This window comes from Camellia sinensis, chromosome 3, assembly GCF_055761805.1.
Source record: "Camellia sinensis isolate YWXY chromosome 3, ASM5576180v1, whole genome shotgun sequence".
NCBI lineage: Eukaryota > Viridiplantae > Streptophyta > Magnoliopsida > Ericales > Theaceae > Camellia > Camellia sinensis.
The window spans coordinates 95331248-95349702 of record NC_138963.1 but is presented as its reverse complement, the minus strand read 5'-3'; the positions used below and the strand labels follow the sequence as shown (position 1 = coordinate 95349702).

The 18455-nt window shown below is 35.9% G+C and overlaps 2 protein-coding genes and 1 long non-coding RNA gene across 3 annotated transcripts in view; 1 reads left to right on the top strand and 2 right to left on the bottom strand.

Annotated features, from left to right (window-relative positions):
* Positions 1–1916: 1916 nt before the first annotated feature.
* On the top strand, positions 1917–4741 carry LOC145821703 (acid phosphatase 1-like). Its single transcript, XM_082918253.1, has 3 exons — positions 1917–1944; positions 2036–2270; positions 4468–4741. The coding sequence occupies exons 1-3, from the start codon at positions 1917–1919 to the stop codon at positions 4643–4645; spliced, it is 441 nt and encodes a 146-aa protein (XP_082774379.1). The 3' UTR covers positions 4646–4741.
* A 392-nt stretch (positions 4742–5133) lies between these two features.
* Positions 5134–18455, bottom strand: part of LOC145822682 (transcription factor bHLH35-like) — a 44911-nt gene continuing 31589 nt past the window's right edge. The window contains exon 3 of the mRNA XM_082920418.1: positions 5134–5437. Coding sequence (XP_082776544.1) covers positions 5408–5437 — 30 coding nt within the window. The 3' untranslated portion in view covers positions 5134–5407. The remainder of the gene's footprint in view (positions 5438–18455) is intronic.
* LOC145822686 (uncharacterized) lies at positions 17129–18376 on the bottom strand. Its single transcript, XR_014364333.1, has 3 exons — positions 18283–18376; positions 17812–17846; positions 17129–17433 (listed from the first exon to the last, which is right to left on the bottom strand). It is a non-coding gene; the product is annotated as an uncharacterized LOC145822686 (long non-coding RNA).

The window sequence follows — 18455 nt, the reverse complement described above, 5'->3', positions numbered from 1 at the left end:
AGTCTATTTATTAGTGACATTTTCAAAATTTTGTCGCTAAATGCCTTATTTTTTACTTTTCCGGACGACCTTTTAGCAACTATCCTCATGAAGATGGAAATTGGTCTTTAAATGTCTTTTACAACAAAATTTTCACTTTTAGAGACCAAAACATTTGGTCTCTAAAACTTTTATATATTGTAGTGTGCCTACCATCTTTTGATTTTGCCATAGCTGATTCCACTTGATCAAATGTTTGTTTTGGGTTCTTATGTTTGAATTCTGAATTTTTTTAAGACCTATAGGGAATTGAATATTTGAGGGCTTGCATCTTTTTTCTTTTGTTCTAAACTTGGCAAGTTGGTAAATACATAGTACTTTTAGATTAAAAAATGTCTTCTCCAAGCAAGAGCTGCGTCATCACTACCTAAGGTACTAAATTTGTATCTTTTAATTTTTAATTTTTGCAAGGTGGGTTTTTATTTTATTTTTATTCTCTCTTATGTTCTTGGGTTTGATGATGGCAAATACCTGTTAGTTTATGTGATGCTGCATAGTTTGATGTTGGATATCTTATGAATGGTGTTGCTTAGTCACATAAAATTGTGTATGTGGAATCATAGAGTATGATTACTGTTGCTTTGTTGCATAAATATTAGTTTGACATGACTTGGCTGTATTGATTGCCATATTCTCATGAGATCCGTGGTTGGTCCTTGGAAAATTTACTTGTTCATGACTTATGCAATATATGATTTGGAAGGATTGCAATTCTTGATCTGGTCTTGATAGATAGCATTACCATTGCTTGATTTTGTTGGTAGTACGAGCTCGTTTGGTAAAGAATACCATTGTGGAATTGTGCACTCCCAAGGGCAGCCCTACGATTTTCCATTAGGCGTGTTTTTTTCACTTGGTTTGGTAAGATATTGTTGAGTAGCTTTTGAATTACTGTCTCATTTTCTCCATTGCTTCTACGGGACCTTTCAAGCTTAATGGTGTTCCTCTTAGACATGTAAATCAACCTTATTTGATTGATACTTCGACCAAGGTGGACATCTCTGGCGTCAATGTTGAAAAGTTTCTTTTTTTTTTTTTTTTGGAACTGGACAATGTTGAAAAGTTTGATGACAAGTATTTTGCAAAGCAAGTCGAGAAGAAGAAAAAGAAAGGAGAAGGCGAGTTCTTTGAGGAAAAGAAAGACATTTGCTTATAATCCTTTACTAAAATTGTGAAAAAGGCATTAAATTTTTGTTGTTTTTTTGGACTTATTTAGTTTAAATATTTTTTTGCACTTATTTGGCTTAGATTTGTTTGTTATTACATCAAGCTGCCTTCTTTAGTTAAATTCTTTGGCTTGTACTATATTTTAGAATCTTGGCAAACGGGGCCTCATAATTGTGTTGAATCTTTCAGTGCATATCTTCTGAAATGCTACGCTTTGGACAAAATATTGATTGTAATTTTTCTCATATTTCAGAATCAAGGAGAAAAAAAAAAGTGGCGTTTTTTCAAAAAACGTCATTTAGAACGCCACTAAATGACGTCATGCGTTAGTTTGTGATGGAAATAGAAGCGGATGTAAAAGATTTTGCGGCATTTTAAAAAACACCGTCTAATAATTTTAATGACGGTTTTCAAACGTTGTAAAGTTATTGCGGCGATCATATCAACGACGAAAATTTTAAACATTGTTGTAATATTTTACAGCATTTTTCAGGCTTTTAGCGACATTTTAAAAAACACCACTAAAACTCAAATTTCTTGTAGTGTTTCTAATGATAACACAAAACAAAGGGAAGGGTTATGCTATAATACACATATTTATTTTCATGTTATGACATATACATTTCAAATAGTGTATATCATATACACTTTTGATATGTATTTTATGATACTTATTAGATATTCTGATAAATAACTAGAAATTGAGGAACATGGCAGCGGTTCATAGAGCTAATTTTTGTGATTGTTATTTCGATATAATCTAACTTATTAACTTACTACAACTTATCTATAGAAAAAAATACTAGAAATTGAGGATATGAATTCTGAGATGGGTTCTTGGTGGAATTTTGTAGGTTAGAGGTTTTTGATGGTGTGGAGTTTGATAAGTGGGTTGACAAGGCTATGGCACCTCCAATAGAGTCCAGTCTGAAGCTTTATGAAGAGGTTCTGAAGTTGGGATTCAAGGTTTTCTTGCTTACCGGGCGCAGTGAACAGCAAAGTGGTGTTGCTGTTGCAAATTTGATCAATTCGGGCTTTCAGGATTGGGACAAGCTCATATTGAGGTTAGTTTTCAAACTGTTCTTTGTCATAGATTGCTGATAGGTTTTGTTATGTTTATGATTTAATAGGATAAACTTGTTTGATGTAATGCCTTTTATTTTGCTTGATAGATCATTATAATTTTCTTATTAGCTTTGCACATCTTTCAACTATCAACTATTGCTAGTGGCTAACATTTTGGGTTCTCCAGAAAAAAAGAAAAAAAAAATGTAATTTTTGTTTTATTAAGAAAAACGTGTGCACTTGGTACAAACTTTTCTTGTTAAGCAACATATGTTTAATATCAGCATTACATTCATGAAATCTTAGTTTGAATGAACAAACTCACATATCATAGAAGTATTGTCTTGAATGACTTTTGTTTCATTGCAATTTTATTGTTCTAGTCAATTCTATTTTACAGATATTAATATCTAAATTTTTTACTGCAAACTCTATTTTTATTGTTTAAGATGCTGTACATCTTCTTTGATTTTCAAAGTTGAATTTATCTTCTTGTAGAATTATTCAAATGAACAAACTTGTTATCAGTCTTTGTTGGCTAGGATTTTAGTATACATCAGGGGAATTACAAAAATGAAAAATTGTTACATAGCTCAGAAGCTTAGAAAATTTGCAAAGCATCCCAAATTTCATGTCACATTTATAAGAATATATCACAGAGACGATGTTCCTATACTTTCTAGACCTAGATTGGAAGTGTTCCAATTTTCAAATCTTAGATTCAAAATCAAACTTTCCAATTTTTCCTCATCACTACATTAGGGTATGAAGTTCTAGTTAACAATGCCTTTCTGATGTGGGTCTTTGAATCATATTGAAACGATTGTATATAAAACAATGATCTAGTAATTTCTTTTTCTATATGTCATTATTTTAGGTTAGAGCCCATATTTTATAGACTGCTTTTAATGAGATCATAATTGAATTTTAGAGTTGGCCTCTCATTTATGCAGGGCCTTATTGACACATGAGGAATGATGATGTTTGACTAGTCATAGGCTTTAGGGTTTTTTCTTTCTGATGTGTGGTATTAATGTCTGCTACTAGAAATCAATAGTAAGTTTGGAACATAGAAATTTGGGAAATAAACATGAAAATGGTTCCTTAGGTTTTATTAGAATTTTCTCATATATAGGGTTTACAGAATACAAAATTCCATCATAAGAAAAGGTTTCCGGTAAATATGGTTTGCTATATTCTTCTTCTTCTTCTTTTTTTTTTTTTTTCATGTGTGCAACTACTACTATTTAAAATGCTTATAAATAATTGCACGATTATACATCAGGAAATATTTCCTTCTAGTGGCATATGTGATGTAATATGTCCATTGACAAAAGAATTAAATTGGATATTTTTTTAATTCAGTGAATAAAACCTCAATCTAGTTATGCATCTATCGCTGCTTGTGCATGCATGCACTGTACAAATGGGAAAATGCATACTTGATTTTTTTTTTTTTTTTACACACAAACATCCTTGTTTTCGTTCTTTGGTTCTTGTGACTTGATAATTTTGTCAAGTCCTATTGAAAATATATTGCAAACCAAATCTAGACTCACGAATGTGGCAGCAATTGTTGAATTAACGGGCAAATTAATGATGTAAATTAAATTCCAATCTGATTTGTTTCTTCTTCAATTGAATTCAGCTCAACTAAAGCTAGCCCATAGCCAATTCCTTTACAGTCCTACCTTGTGTGATCAAACAGTAATAATTTTTTCCTAGAAAATTTGATATTAGGAGCTAGTTAATTGTCACTACTCATATTATGAAATTTGTACCTCAAATGTTACACTGATGTGATGGTCTATAGAATATATTCATCTGCTTTAATAGCATTAGTTTTATAAAGAAAGTTATTTCAATTTTACTCAATGCTAAAAGGCAACTTTTGCCAATTTTTTTAAAGAGTGACTAACTTGTCCCTCTCATAGGATGAATTCAATTTCCTTATGATCTTGTCTAATGTGTTTTTTGGGCCACAGATTAATTTTCAATGATGGAAGGGTGAACATGATGAGCCTTCTGATTTATCAACAAAAAAAAAATCAATAAAATAAATAAAATTTTATGGGCCTTCTTTGATGGGGAATTAAACCTCCAATATAAATATGGTTTTTATTTTTAATATTAAATTAGAGATGGTCTCCTTTGTTGCATATTTTTACTAAATTTCAAGTGTCTTAAACCGTGCAGAGTAACTGAGGACCATGGGAAGCTAGCGACAATATACAAGTCGAAGAAGAGGAATGAGATGGTGGAAGAGGGATACTGGATTTTGGGCAACTCTAGAGACCAATGGAGCGATCTTTTGGGTTCATCAGTTTCCATCCACTCGTTCAAGCTCCCAAATCCCATGTATTATATTCCCTAATTGGACAGGTTCCTATTAAGCTTTTCTAATCCCTTCTAGTCAAACAAATATTTGTACATTCGATTCATTGACTGAAGTTTGCAATTAATATATAAATTGTGCATAACTATACTTGATTTAAGTTTTTAATTAATATATAAATTGTGCATAATCTCTCTCTCTCTCTCTCTGTCTCTCTCTCTGGCAGTGGCTCATGAGATTAACTGTAAATAACTATATCATATTCTGCAGAATTAGATTGTTGTCTTCAACTAGGTAGATACATGTATTCAATTTATCAATTGCTAGAAACTGGTCACTAGTTTCTAAATCAACATTTTGGGATATTATCGACGAAGTACATCAGCTTGGTCCACGGTTTGTCACCCTATTAATTATGGAGGATTAGGCATTAAAACCTAACAATGCTTAACCAGCCCTACATGATGAAGTTGGGATGGCACTTATTGAGACATTCTGAATCTTTATGGGCTTTGATGTTTAAATCCAATTATTTCCCTAATGGCACTATCATTTCGGCTAAATCTAAACTTTACCAATCATGCTTCACTTAAACTTTTCTTACTCTTGGCAAATGTGGACAACTAGGAATAAAATGCTTCTTGAAAATCAACCTTTACACCTTCACAAGATATCATATGCTGCTAAGTTTGCACTCTCTATTCTGATGAACACTTTTAAAGTACACACTCTCGGTTAACAAACTCAACACGGATGGTGCTTGTCAAGGTAACCCTGGTCGAGCAAGCATTGTTGGCATCTTCAGAGATAATACTGGTCACTGCATTTAAGCTTTCGAATATCCCATTGGTACAAGTAACAATACAGCTGAAATTTGGACTATTCAAGCTAACACCCAATGGTTAATTATTGAATCTAATTCATGGAGAACACTACACATCTTTGCAAGCGAAAAGCCAATAACTAAACAAACCAAATTTTGTTTGAACAAGTGCCTACAACTAACAGTAATTTCCGGGGCATATTTGCCCGTAGAGAAGCTAATTTTATTGTCAAGTTTGTATCTTCTTTTATTATCTGAGAGATTAGGTTCCCTTCTTAGTAAAATAGTTCCTTGTATGAACCTTTTTTTTTTTTTTACTTCAATGTAATTTCCTTTCTAATTCACAAAAAAAGGGAAAAAAAAAAGAAAAGAAAAGAAAAAGAAAAGAATAGAAGCAACTATCATCATGATGATCATCCACCAACCCATGTATTGACAACAGGCATCATGTAAGCACCAAGTATTCTCATTCAAGCACCTTATAGCTATCACTCTCTCTACTTGCAACACACGAAACATTTTTATTGTTCATCAGCAACCTGTACATATTGTTCTATCACAATCCTATCATTTCAAATTACTAGCGTATGCCCGTGCCTGAAGGCACGGTGCAATTAATGATGACATTAAAATATAAATCAAAATTAGAGAGTGATGTATTCAAATTTTTTGTTTTGTTTTGTTTTGTTTTGTTTTTTTCTCTTTTCAAAGAGTAGGTAATGAATTCACGGGAAGAAGAAAAATCCCTAAATGAAGACATGAAACTTAAATGAAACACCAAATTATTAGAAACCCAAATAAATTTCAGGAACCCCCAAAATTAGGAACATCCATGACTCTCAAAATGATGTAAACCAATCATATATTTTTATTTTTTTTCTTTCCTTTCTAGACCAATCACAGGTGAGTCAGAGTTATAAAGTTGTATTTTTTTTAAGAATATGTAACATTTTTGATATTTTTAATAAAAAAAAAATCTTCCCAAGATAAATTGCACTTCTCCCAAATTGAAACACTTCCTATCAGAACACAAAATATACATATGTGTGTGTACAGGTAAGTTGAACTTGTGTAACGCCCTCAAAATAAACCCATTACATATTTATCACTGGCATGTAATATTTAAAGAAAACAATTCATTATCTCATTCATCAGAGTATTTCTAAATAAAAGCATTACATGTAACATCAAATTAAATGCCCTACGGGCTTACATATTTCCAAGCCAACACTTGGACACAAAAATATGAGTTCTAACTCAAATACAAGTAAAGCCCTAGGCTTGAATGTTTACATGTACTATCAAATCAAAACAACTAACTGAAGATAGTCTTCAAAATCCAAAAGTCAAATCCTTCCAAGCTAAGTCCTTGGAGGTAGCTTATCACATGAACCTGAAAATGATGTTCCCATATAGGGTGAGCCACAGCCCAGTAGAAATATACTAAACCAAATATAAGCATTGAATAAAGCAATAGCATTCAATAGATGGTTAACCAAGATCATCAATTATAACTTAATACAGTCTCATGACACTAATGTCAATGACATGTTTCAATTCCCATTATTATCAATATGGCTCAGAACCTGGCCAAACTTACAACAGTGAACTATATATCATATTCACATTACTTCCAATGTCAACAACACAGATGAGACTCAGGCTCATATCAAAACACTTCATACTTCTCGTTTGATACACATTGTAGTGCTGTATCAATAACATGTAAAAAAAAAACACTTCAATATAATAAGCACACATAATAGTGATGCTAATGGAGTCCATCCCCTATCTCCTCCCAAACAAAATCCGGTTTAGAGGTCCATCCCCTATCTTCCCCTAAACCGTGGAGTACATTCCCTATCTCCTCCCAAACAATATGCATATGCAATTCTCAATCAATACATGTATTTTCTGTATTAATTCAATAGTCTAAATTTATGACTTAAACAAATAGATTAGTTTCAATTTTTCCTAATCCACATGCATTGTCTACAACAAACACGACTATCCTCCACCGATAGCCCAAAACAGTTATTTCTAGACTGGAAATAAATATATCAACAATTCAATAGGCGAGTGATTTAAATTATCCAACTACGCCATTTAATTAATGAATTTCTCAATTTCATGAATTTAACCAAATTCCCCAATTTCCTTAAGTTAATTAAACAAATTAATTTATTAATACAACTAGGGTTTTTCCCAAAATTACCAAAGTACTCCCAACATATCAAAATACCAAAACTTAGAACAAAACTTATAAAATGGAGTAGGAAATCCCTACCTCGAAGAAAATAACCCGAATGGAGAAGACGAAGATGAAGACCCAAATTCCAAAGTGCTCCAAACCACCAAACGTTCAGATTGAATGAAAGCCCTTGACTCGCTCTATCTTTTTAATAAAGGACTAAGGTTAGATACTCACCCTAGGTAGATCAATTCTTAGAGAGAAGACAGGTTTAGAGAGAGAGAAAGAGAGAGAGACTCTCAAGAGGCGGTTTTTTAAAAGTTAAGAAAGAAAAGTAGGTCAAAAAGTGATCCAAAAAGTGAAATCTCGGACTGATGCAGTCGACTCCCCGCTCGAGCGTCCACACTCCCGCTCGAGCGTCGAATACGCACTCCTAGTACTTTTGCAGAACCAGGTCCCCGCTCGAGTGACCAACTCCCCGCTCGAGCGGCACTCACACATTTCCGCTCGAGCGTCCAATCCTACGCTCGAGCGTCCAACACTGCACAGGAATTACTGGATGGGTGATAATCCCGCTCGAGCACCAAAACCCCCGCTCGAGCGGACAAGCAACAAAAGAATCCCCGCTCGAGCGTCAAACTCCCGCTCGAGCAGACAGGTCAAAATCTGGGCAACTAGTTTTGGTATCTAAACTCAACCGACTTGTAACAAACCTGCCCAACACATCCTATAACTCAAATACAAAGAGATGAAAGGACGACAACAACCAATATATAATGACAGGATCCACGGAACCTAAGTCCGGATACAATAATCTAGGGGGAAAAGACCAGGGTCGCTATAACCTCCCCTCCTTAAAAGAATTTCGTCCCCGAAATTAAGCATAAGGTTTTGAAAACAAGTTTTTCTCAAATTCCAACGATATGATAACTCAAAATAAACAACTTGACCCAACACCGACCATTTCATCTCTTATCAAGAGGCATTTCACAATATGTAAAATAACATATATTTCCACCTGCATTAACACTATGCAATTCTCTTTCAATTTCAACAATTTTCAATATATTCAACATATGCAATGTTCCATTAAACTTCCATTTCGAGACAAGTTCCAAAATATTTCCATTAACCAAAACATTCTCAATGTTTTACAACTTAAGACATATATAAAACTCAAAAGTTCAATAATATTACAAAATCTAAATGCAAGATTACAACTCGATAAACATGTCCGGATATTTCTCGCGGACTTCCAACTCACGTTCCCAAGTGGCTTCCTCCACCCCTTGATATTTCCACAAAACTTTTACCAAAGGAATGGTCTTGCCTCGCAAGACTTGATCCCGCCTATCCAAGACCCGGACCGGTCTCTCCTCATACGAGGCATCCTCATCTACCTCTAAATCAGTCCAATCCAATACATGTGATGGATCTGGCTCATACTTCCGAAGCATACTCACATGAAACACATCATGAACTCCGGACAGCTACGGCGGTAAAGCCAACCGATAAGCAACCTCGCCAATCCTCTCAAGGATCTCAAAAGGACCAATAAACCGAGGGGATAACTTCCCACTCTTCCCAAACCTCATCAACCCCCGCCTAGGTGACATTTTCAGAAAGACATGATCACCCACTTCAAACACCAAAGGTCTCCTCCTACGGTCAGCATAAGATTTCTGATGACTCTGGGCTGTAACAAGCCTCCTACGGATAAGTTCAACTTTCTCCGTCGTTTCCCTCACCAACTCTGGACCCAACAAAGGTGCATCCCCACCTCGGCCCAACAAACTGGAGACCTACACGGTCGGCCGTACAAGGCCTCAAACGGTGCCATACCGATACTAGACTGGAAACTATTATTGTAGGCAAACTCCACCAAAGGCAAGTGCCTCTCCCACGACCCACTAAAGTCAAGAACACAACCCTGAAGCATATCCTCAAGGATCTGAATAGTACACTCGGACTGCCCGTCAGTCTGCGGATGATAAGCCGTACTAAAGGTCAACTTAGTGCCCAAGGCACTCTGCAAACTCTGCCACAACCTAGCAGTAAAACGAGGATCTCTATCCGAGACGATCGTCACTGGGATCCCGTGCAATCTCACTATGTCCCGAATATACAAGTCGGCAAGATGGTCTACCGAATCTCTCATGCGCATAGGAATGAAGTGCGCTGACTTAGTCAACCGGTCCACAACCACCCAAATGGCGTCACTACCCCGCTGAGTCCTCGGAAGGCCTACAACGAAGTCCATAGTGACATGCTCCCACTTCCACTCGGCAATAGGCAAGGGTTGTAACAAACCCACTGGCCTCTGATGCTCGGCCTTCACTTGCTGACAAGTAAGGCTCTTAGACACGAAAGCAGCCACATCTCTCTTCATACTCCGCCACCAAAACTGGCGACCCAAATCCCGATACATCTTAGTGCCTCCCGGATGCACCGCAAGGCGTGAATGATGAAACTCTCGGAGTACCTCCTCTCGACAAGATTCCGGCACAAACAGACGATCTCGGTATCTCACTCTCAGGTCGGGATACACCGTCAAACCCTTCTCAACCTTCCCACCGGAAATCTTCTCACGGAGGGATTCTACCTCAAGGTCACCCCCCTGAGCCTCTAACACTCGAGTCACAAGTGTAGGCTGTGCAACAACAGAAAACAAGGCTGCAGCCTCAACGGATTCGCACAGAAGTAAATCGAACTCCCCAAGTGCACCCAACATCTCCCATTCCCGGATGGCTATACAAGCTATGTCACCAACAGATTTCCTGCTAAGGGCATCGGCCACCACATTGGCCTTCCCTGGATGATAATGCAACTCGAAGTCATAATCCTCAATAAACTCCATCCACCTCCTTTGCCTTAAGTTCAAGTCTTTCTGTGTAAACAGATATTTCAGACTTTTATGATCCAAGAATACCTCGAACCTCTCATCATAAAGATAATGCCTCCAAATCTTCAAGGCAAATATCACAGCTGCTAACTCTAAATCATGCGTAGGGTAATTCTTCTCGTGAATTTTCAACTGACGTGAGCCATAGGCAACGACTTTCCCTTCTTGCATCAACACACAACCCAGACCCTCTCGTGAGGCGTCACAATAGACTGCATAACCCAACCCCCTCTCCGGAATAATCAAGACTGGAGCGGTGGTCAGTCTAACTTTCAACTCCTGGAACGACTTTTCACAAGTCTCACTCCATACAAACTTGACTCCCTTCCGAGTCAAACTAGTCAAAGGTGAAGCTAACCTGGAGAAATCCTTCACAAACCGGCGATAATACCCAGCTAACCCCAGAAAACTGCGAATCTCAAACACACTCTTAGGCTGTGCCCAATCTTGCACTGCCTCAGTCTTGGATGTATCAACAGACACTCCTTCCCCAGAAACTACATGGCCTAAGAACTTGACCTCTTCTAGCCAGAACTCACACTTCCCAAACTTAGCATAAAGCTTATGGGCTCTAAGTAACTCAAGCACCACTCTCAAGTGTTCCTTGTGCTTCTCCTCAAAAGGTGAATAGATAAGGATGTCGTCCACGAAGACGACTACAAAACGATCTAAAAATTCCCAGAATATCCGGTTCATCAAATCCATAAATACTGCCGGTGTATTGGTGAGCCCAAATGGCATCACCAAAAACTCATAGTGGCCATACCTCGTACGGAATGCCGTCCTCGGAATATCCTCTTCCCTGACTCTCAACTGATGATAACCCGATCTCAAGTCTATCTTCGAGAAACAATAGGAACCCTTCAACTGATCGAACAGATCATCTATACGAGGCATAGGGTACTTATTCTTAACCGTAGCCCGATTCAATTTCCGGTAATCTATACAAAGTCTCAAAGCACCACCTTTCTTTTTAACAAAGAGGACCGGTGCTCCCCATGGCGAAACACTAGGACGTATAAAGCCCTTATCTAGCAACTCCTGGAGTTGGATCTTCAACTCAACTAACTCAGCTGGGGCAAAACGATAAAGTGCCATAGAAATCGGCGTCGTGCCGGGTACTAAGTCAATAGAGAACTCAATCTCTCTGTGAGGTGGCAAACCAACAAGGTCCTCGGGAAAGACGTCCGAGTACTCACAAACCACACTTGGCAACACAGTCTGAGTCTCATTACACTCACCTCTTTCAAAGCTAGCAAGTAGACCACTAAGCTCACTTCGCCCTCGCGAATCATACCCCGGTGGCAAAACACTACCAACCCGGTCCCCCAGAAAATGAAAACACTCCCCGCTCACGGTACAACAAGTGACCCTCTGGCGGTAGCAATCAATTACTGCCCGGTATGACGATAACCAGTCCATACCCAAGATAACATCAAAGCCCTTCATGGGCATAACTACAAAAGGAAACGAAAGTCTATGATCGGCAACCTCTATATCACAACCCCTGACACCTAGTTTCAAGATTAATTCACCCCCAAGAGGTGACACTACACAAATAGGGGATGCTAACTGCGCTAACTCCAACTCCAAAACAGATGCAAGTGCAGCAGACACAAAGGAATGAGATGCACCCGTATCAATCAAAACACTAGCAACCGAGTTACAAAACAAGAAGGTACCTCTCACAACTGATGGTGCCGGCACAAGATCCTGCGCGGTAACAGCGTACACGCGCCCAGAAGACCTCTGATCAACTTGCTCACCCCTGGGTGCATAAGATTGTTGTACCGACTGGGACGATGAAGCCCCCGGATTGGCCCTCGAGGCCTGACCCGACTGAGCTGGCTGCTGACCCTGAATCTGCCTCAAACCAGATACACCAGGTGTGCCACCCAATTGCGGGCAATACCTCTTCATATGCCCTGGCTGACCACACTGATAACACGAGAGTGGCTGGCCTCTACCCTGACTCTGGCTCTGAGATCGAGCCGAAGATGATGCTGCTCTCTGCACTCCTCCCCTCTGAGGACAAACTGGAGACTTGTGGCCCAGCTGGCCACACTTGAAACAGGTAATGTCTCCCTGACTGCCTTTCCCCGAACTTGCACTCGGCACAGGAAAAGTCGATCTAGAAAAGCTACCCTGAGACTGCTGAGGATTAAAACCCACTACTACAAAAATAGATAAAGATCACACTTTTTTTGTGTGATGTATGTTATTTAATCACACCTTTTAAGTTTTATTAAAGTGTGATCTTTGGGAGTGTGATTAAAAGGGGTCATTTTTAATCACACTTTTTAAGTGTGCTTAATAACATCTAGATCACACCTTTTAAGTGTGATTAAAAATATTTAGATCACATCTTTTAAGTGTGATTAAAAATATTTAGATCACACCTTTTAAGTGTGATTAAAAATATTTTGATCACACCTTTTAAGTGTGATCTTTGGAAGTGTGTTTAAAAAAAGTCATTTTTAATCACACTTTTTAAGTGTGATTAAAAATATTTAGATCACACCTTTTAAGTGTGATCTTTGGAAGTGTGATTAAAAAATGTCATTTTTAATCACACTTAAAAAGTGTGATTAATAACATTTAGATCACACCTTTTAAGTGTGATTAAAAATATTTACATCACATCTTTTAAGTGTGATTAATAACATTTAGATCACATCTTTTAAGTGTGATTAATAACTAATAAAATCTGTGATAAAAAAAAGATTCGACATATTTGAAAAATAATCAATATTATTTTTGTATGCACATTTGAAGAACGTAATACACACTATATACTATATTTTGAATCATAACCACGTATTGAATAGAATAACATCATATATTTCATAAATGGAAATTAAATATTCAAAAGTATATACAAAAGAATTAAATAAAAAAAAATTAACTGTGCTTACATATATTAAAAAATGAAAAAACTTAAAAAAAATAAGTTCTTTAATTCTTGGACCATATTTTGCATCTCTCCAAACAATTTCTGACCTGAAAAAAGAAAACACAAATTAATCCAGAAACCACTGATGCATATGAATAGACTAAAAAGTTAATTCAGCAAACCAAAATAGGAACATTAATCATTTCTGGTTGATCTTAATCTTTTTGGAAGTAACTATGACATTTAGCGACGTTTTAGAAACGCCGTCATAGACATTTATACATTTTCAAATCTAGCCATTGGGTAGGGATATAGTGACATTTAAAAAACGCCGCCATAACCTTTGTCAACAGAGTACCCATCTAGCACAGTTCACCTTTCATTGACAAAAAGTTTTACCACACATCTCTGCATCTCATAGAACATTAGAGAAAATTGGCTTCCTAGTTTCCAAACTGATTTTTCTGCATATACCACGCTAATATTTAACTGGCACTAGAATTTCTATAAAGTGTCCTAACATGGACATGAAAGAGTTGAAATTTAGCAGGCATCCTCAAATCTTAATTGCTTTTCAATCAGCAAGAAATCACTCTAAAAGTAAAATGATTTCTAAAAGCAATTGTAAGTAAATATATCCTTGCAGCATAGTTGATACAGTACTTTAATGAATGTAAAAATGACAATCATTTCAGATTCTTCTGAGACACTTATTAATATCAATAAGATGTGATACAGGTACAATTACAGAATATATCTAGACACAATATATTGGAAATCAGTGAGGATTTATTTACAAAGTTAGCAGGCTTGAAAACTCATGCAGAAAGAAAGCAGAGAAGACATCCATATTCCTAATGACACAATACCGATAGTAGTTTATAAACAAAAAAAAAAAAAATTGACGAGGCAAACTTTGCCAATCTGTCTTGCAAAAAGTCACAGCCAGAACCAAATTAGAAAGGTTAATATCAATACAATAGATTAACACATTAGATTAGAATGGAAAACATTAGATTAAATTAACTTAATGCATACAAGTGCATTCCCCTAATCAGCAATGACGATGCTGACATTATCTTGTGAACTTCGGTCCTGTAATATACACAAATCACAATTTAACTTTAAGTTACTAATTCTCCGTCCAGTTAATTATTATTTCTACTATCAAACAAAGTTCTTATTTTGCTATTTTATAATTTAATATCATATAGAATTGACAGCTTATCCCACTTTTACATTAGGCCAAGGGTATTATATCCCATGATGATGAGTCTTTGATCTAATTTGGATTTTGATGAGTCTTCAATCCATCTTATCAGTCTGATTGGTCACTGCCTTGATGATGATGATAAAAGACCCATTGCAGATTTATCACATTTTCACCTTACTTTTGCTAAAAAAATAATGAGCATCACGCCCCTCATTGATGAATTTAAACATTAAATTCAATATACTTAAAGGTGATACCAAAAAGCTTCAATGTGCAAACAAAAGAAAACATAGCATCATAAAAAAAATTCCCTCCATAGAACCCAACTGAACTTTTTAAATAACAGAAAACATACCAACTGATCCTCTTCCTGGAGTTCGTGCTGCTATATATGCAAACGCCCACATCTGGAAACAAGCCAATCCCATTTTCTGGCATAGCAAGCACAGACCTCTGAAAGAAACCCAAACAAGTAAAAATTAATAACTTAAATAGTGTTTTTATCTAAAAATATATATATATATATATATATATATGTGCTAGAAAAGGCAACCAGACCTCAGTGATAAGCTGGTAGCAACCACGACCAGATAGGCCAATTCCAAATCCCATTGTTATGCTGTCCATGAAGCTTATATATGGCTTTTGTACTCAGAAATTTTACATATTAAAGAATATTCTATAGTAAATACGTGCAAAAGGTTAGCATGATCAGCATAATCTCAATTATTTTTTAGCTGTTTTCGAAAGTTATAAGTTGAAACACTACAAATCATAGACGAAAATAACTAACCAGTATCAACTAGAGAAATGCCTACCATCATTTGGAAGGCAGCCATCACCCCATTTCCATCCTGAGAGCAAGGGCTTTATAGCAAGGCAATAGTGCTTGGATTAAAAATTACAACAGCTTAAGTATGGTGCATTCACAACATAAACACCCGATATTTAATGGTGCATTCACAGCTTAATTGGCACAAATTATGGTGCATAATATGATTACCCCCAGAAAATTTGATTACCCCCAGTATTTTGTCTCAAAAATGCATACCAACCCCCTCAACTTTAAAACACTACAAACCCCCCTACTCTAGACTAAAGTGAATGTTAGTTTCTCCATCCAATTGCTGGAATTACTTTTATACCCTTAAAAGTGATTGAAATATATTTGATGGTGCTCTGCAAATTTGCAAGACTGTTATTACTCTACCTAAATTCAATAAAAACCATGATTTGTTTGAGAAGGTAATGCTTGAACTCGCTCTCGACGAGGATAATCACAAGGGAAGGATGTCAACGCCACAACCGAGTTCACTGTCTCAGGTTAACCCCTACCACACCTTACCGGTCCCACTCCGCAGCCCCTCTGCTATCTGAAGAACACAGCTCTTGAGGATTTTGCACTTCAACATCAAAGTCATACCAGCATAATTGCTGAGTAAATATGTCCCTCTAAAATTCTTAATTTATCACAAAAATGAGCATGGGGAACTACTTATAAAGACGTTATCCATGAACTACTCATCAGATTCAAGAGGCCTCATTGAATCAGGTGAAAGGCACACCACAAATGAAAAATTTAGAACCATTACTGCTAGATCAAATCCCAATCAGGTGAAGTTAATGAAGATAATCCAACTTGATCACTTACATATGGAATCAAAAGATATTCGCTAGAGAACCCTTCAACATTATATGAAACCACATCACATGTAAAATTTGATTCATCTCCTATTTTCAAGCAAACTGGTTTTTACACTTCAATCATCAGTTCTGTTGCATACGGATACATTACCAATTTCTAAGTCTAAGAAGAGGGGTTATTATCCATTAAATTGACTCAAGTCTCCTTCCTATTAAACTCAATCTTCCTATGGTTTACCCTCCTATAAATTGGACATCAACGGTAGAGAACCCTTCAACATTAGATGATATTTGAGGGGGTTACGTAAGTTCCCACTCGGGAGAAATCTATAATAGGTTTCGTCTATTAACTTCTCGTGACTTTAGTAATTTCTATATCCCTGATGATTACCCACGTTAGAAACAGAATTTCTAATATCATCATCAAGATAATTTCCATAAAAAAAAAGTGAAACATGTTGCCAAGATAATTTCCATAAGCACATAGTACATTATTAGAGAAACAATTAACATTAACAATCTCAAATGCAACATTTAAATCGATCCTTAATAAATTATTAGGTACCAACAGTAGCACCATGAATATATTATTTATTGTAATACAACAATGCATATTTGGAAATTCTAAAGATTAAGGGCAGCAACTTGAAATCATCGAAATATGAAATAGAGTAGATAATCTTCAATTCATACCTGGATCAAGAGGTGATAATTTATTTTTTTTTTTTTAAAGTTTCAAAAAATAATTTTTTAAATTCAAACTAAACAAAACCTTTATCTTTCTAAAAACACTAACAAAGATTGACCTTTTTTTGGCAATAAAAGACAAGGCTTTATAATACTAAAAGATTTTTGGGTGAATATAATACTGATAGATGATAAATAATAATATTGATTATTTTAATAAACTTCCTAAGTTAAGCATGCCATTTGCACTTAAATTTTTTAGTATTATTTGTGTTGAATATATATAATTAAACGTTAGCAACTAAAATGAATATATATATAAATAAATAAATAAAAAATCAATACCAAAACGAAAAATGAAACAAAAAATTTAAAAACATCAAGGGGCATACCTTGTATTTTTCTGCCAGATAGAACTGCAAGTGCTACATATATATTTTCAGGATCTTGAGGTTGAAAATCAAAAACAAAGGCCTAGAAAAGAAAGAAATGTGATGAGAGAATTATGTTAGAATAAATAAATGCGTGTTCAAATTGGCCTATTGGATAGTAAGACTCTGTTTGGATAGAGGGAAAGCAAAATGGAAAGGAACTCAAATCCCAAAATCCAATAAAAATTATGAAATTCCCACGAGAATATGAATCAATCAAACCCTCCATCAGATGATTAGATGAGAAAACCTCAAAGCCCATTAATATATAGTTGTGAATATGTCTGCACTGTATATTGCATTGAAATCATAAAGAATAGAGAAGAGAATGAATCAGAGAGACTAGAAATCATCCAGCACATTCAATGTTTTCCACACAATGAATAAGGAAACAACTTGGAATTGCAACCCAAATAAGTACCTCATTACTAAAACCAGTTAAAGTACCACATCGATCTGCAAAAGAAGAAAGAAAAAAAAAACAGTTTACACTAATGAATATCCAAGAAGAAAAGAGAAAACCAGAGTGAGAGAAAAATAATAGCATAAAACAACTATCACAAAAATAATAATAATAAATAAATAAATAGTAGAAGAAGAAGAGGAAGTGGTGCTTGAGTGGATTTGACTCTTTTTGGAAGAACAGATCAGGTCTGGAGGGACCAATCTCATTGCAAATAAATAAAAAATAAAAATAAAAAAATCTGGAAAGTCCCTGCTACTATAGCAAATCAAAAAAATATTGAGAAGCAATAATTCCAGCTAGAAGAAGAACTATCAGAAAAATTTGGTCGATTATATCAAATCAAATATGCAAACTATGAGAGAGTGAGAGAGAGAGATAGAGACCTCTCATTCTCGAACCATCAGAACACAGGTTTCGAGATCAAACCTGTTAGTTCTAAGAGGCCTCTTCTTCTTCAACCATGGGAACACCGAGATCGATTCAACGCAAATAGAGCACGAAATACAAGTTTTGAGATCAGATCCTTGTATTTCTAAGAGAAATTAGCGAAAACCCTAACAAGCTTTGAGTTCTCGAGATCAGGTTTCTAATCATATAAA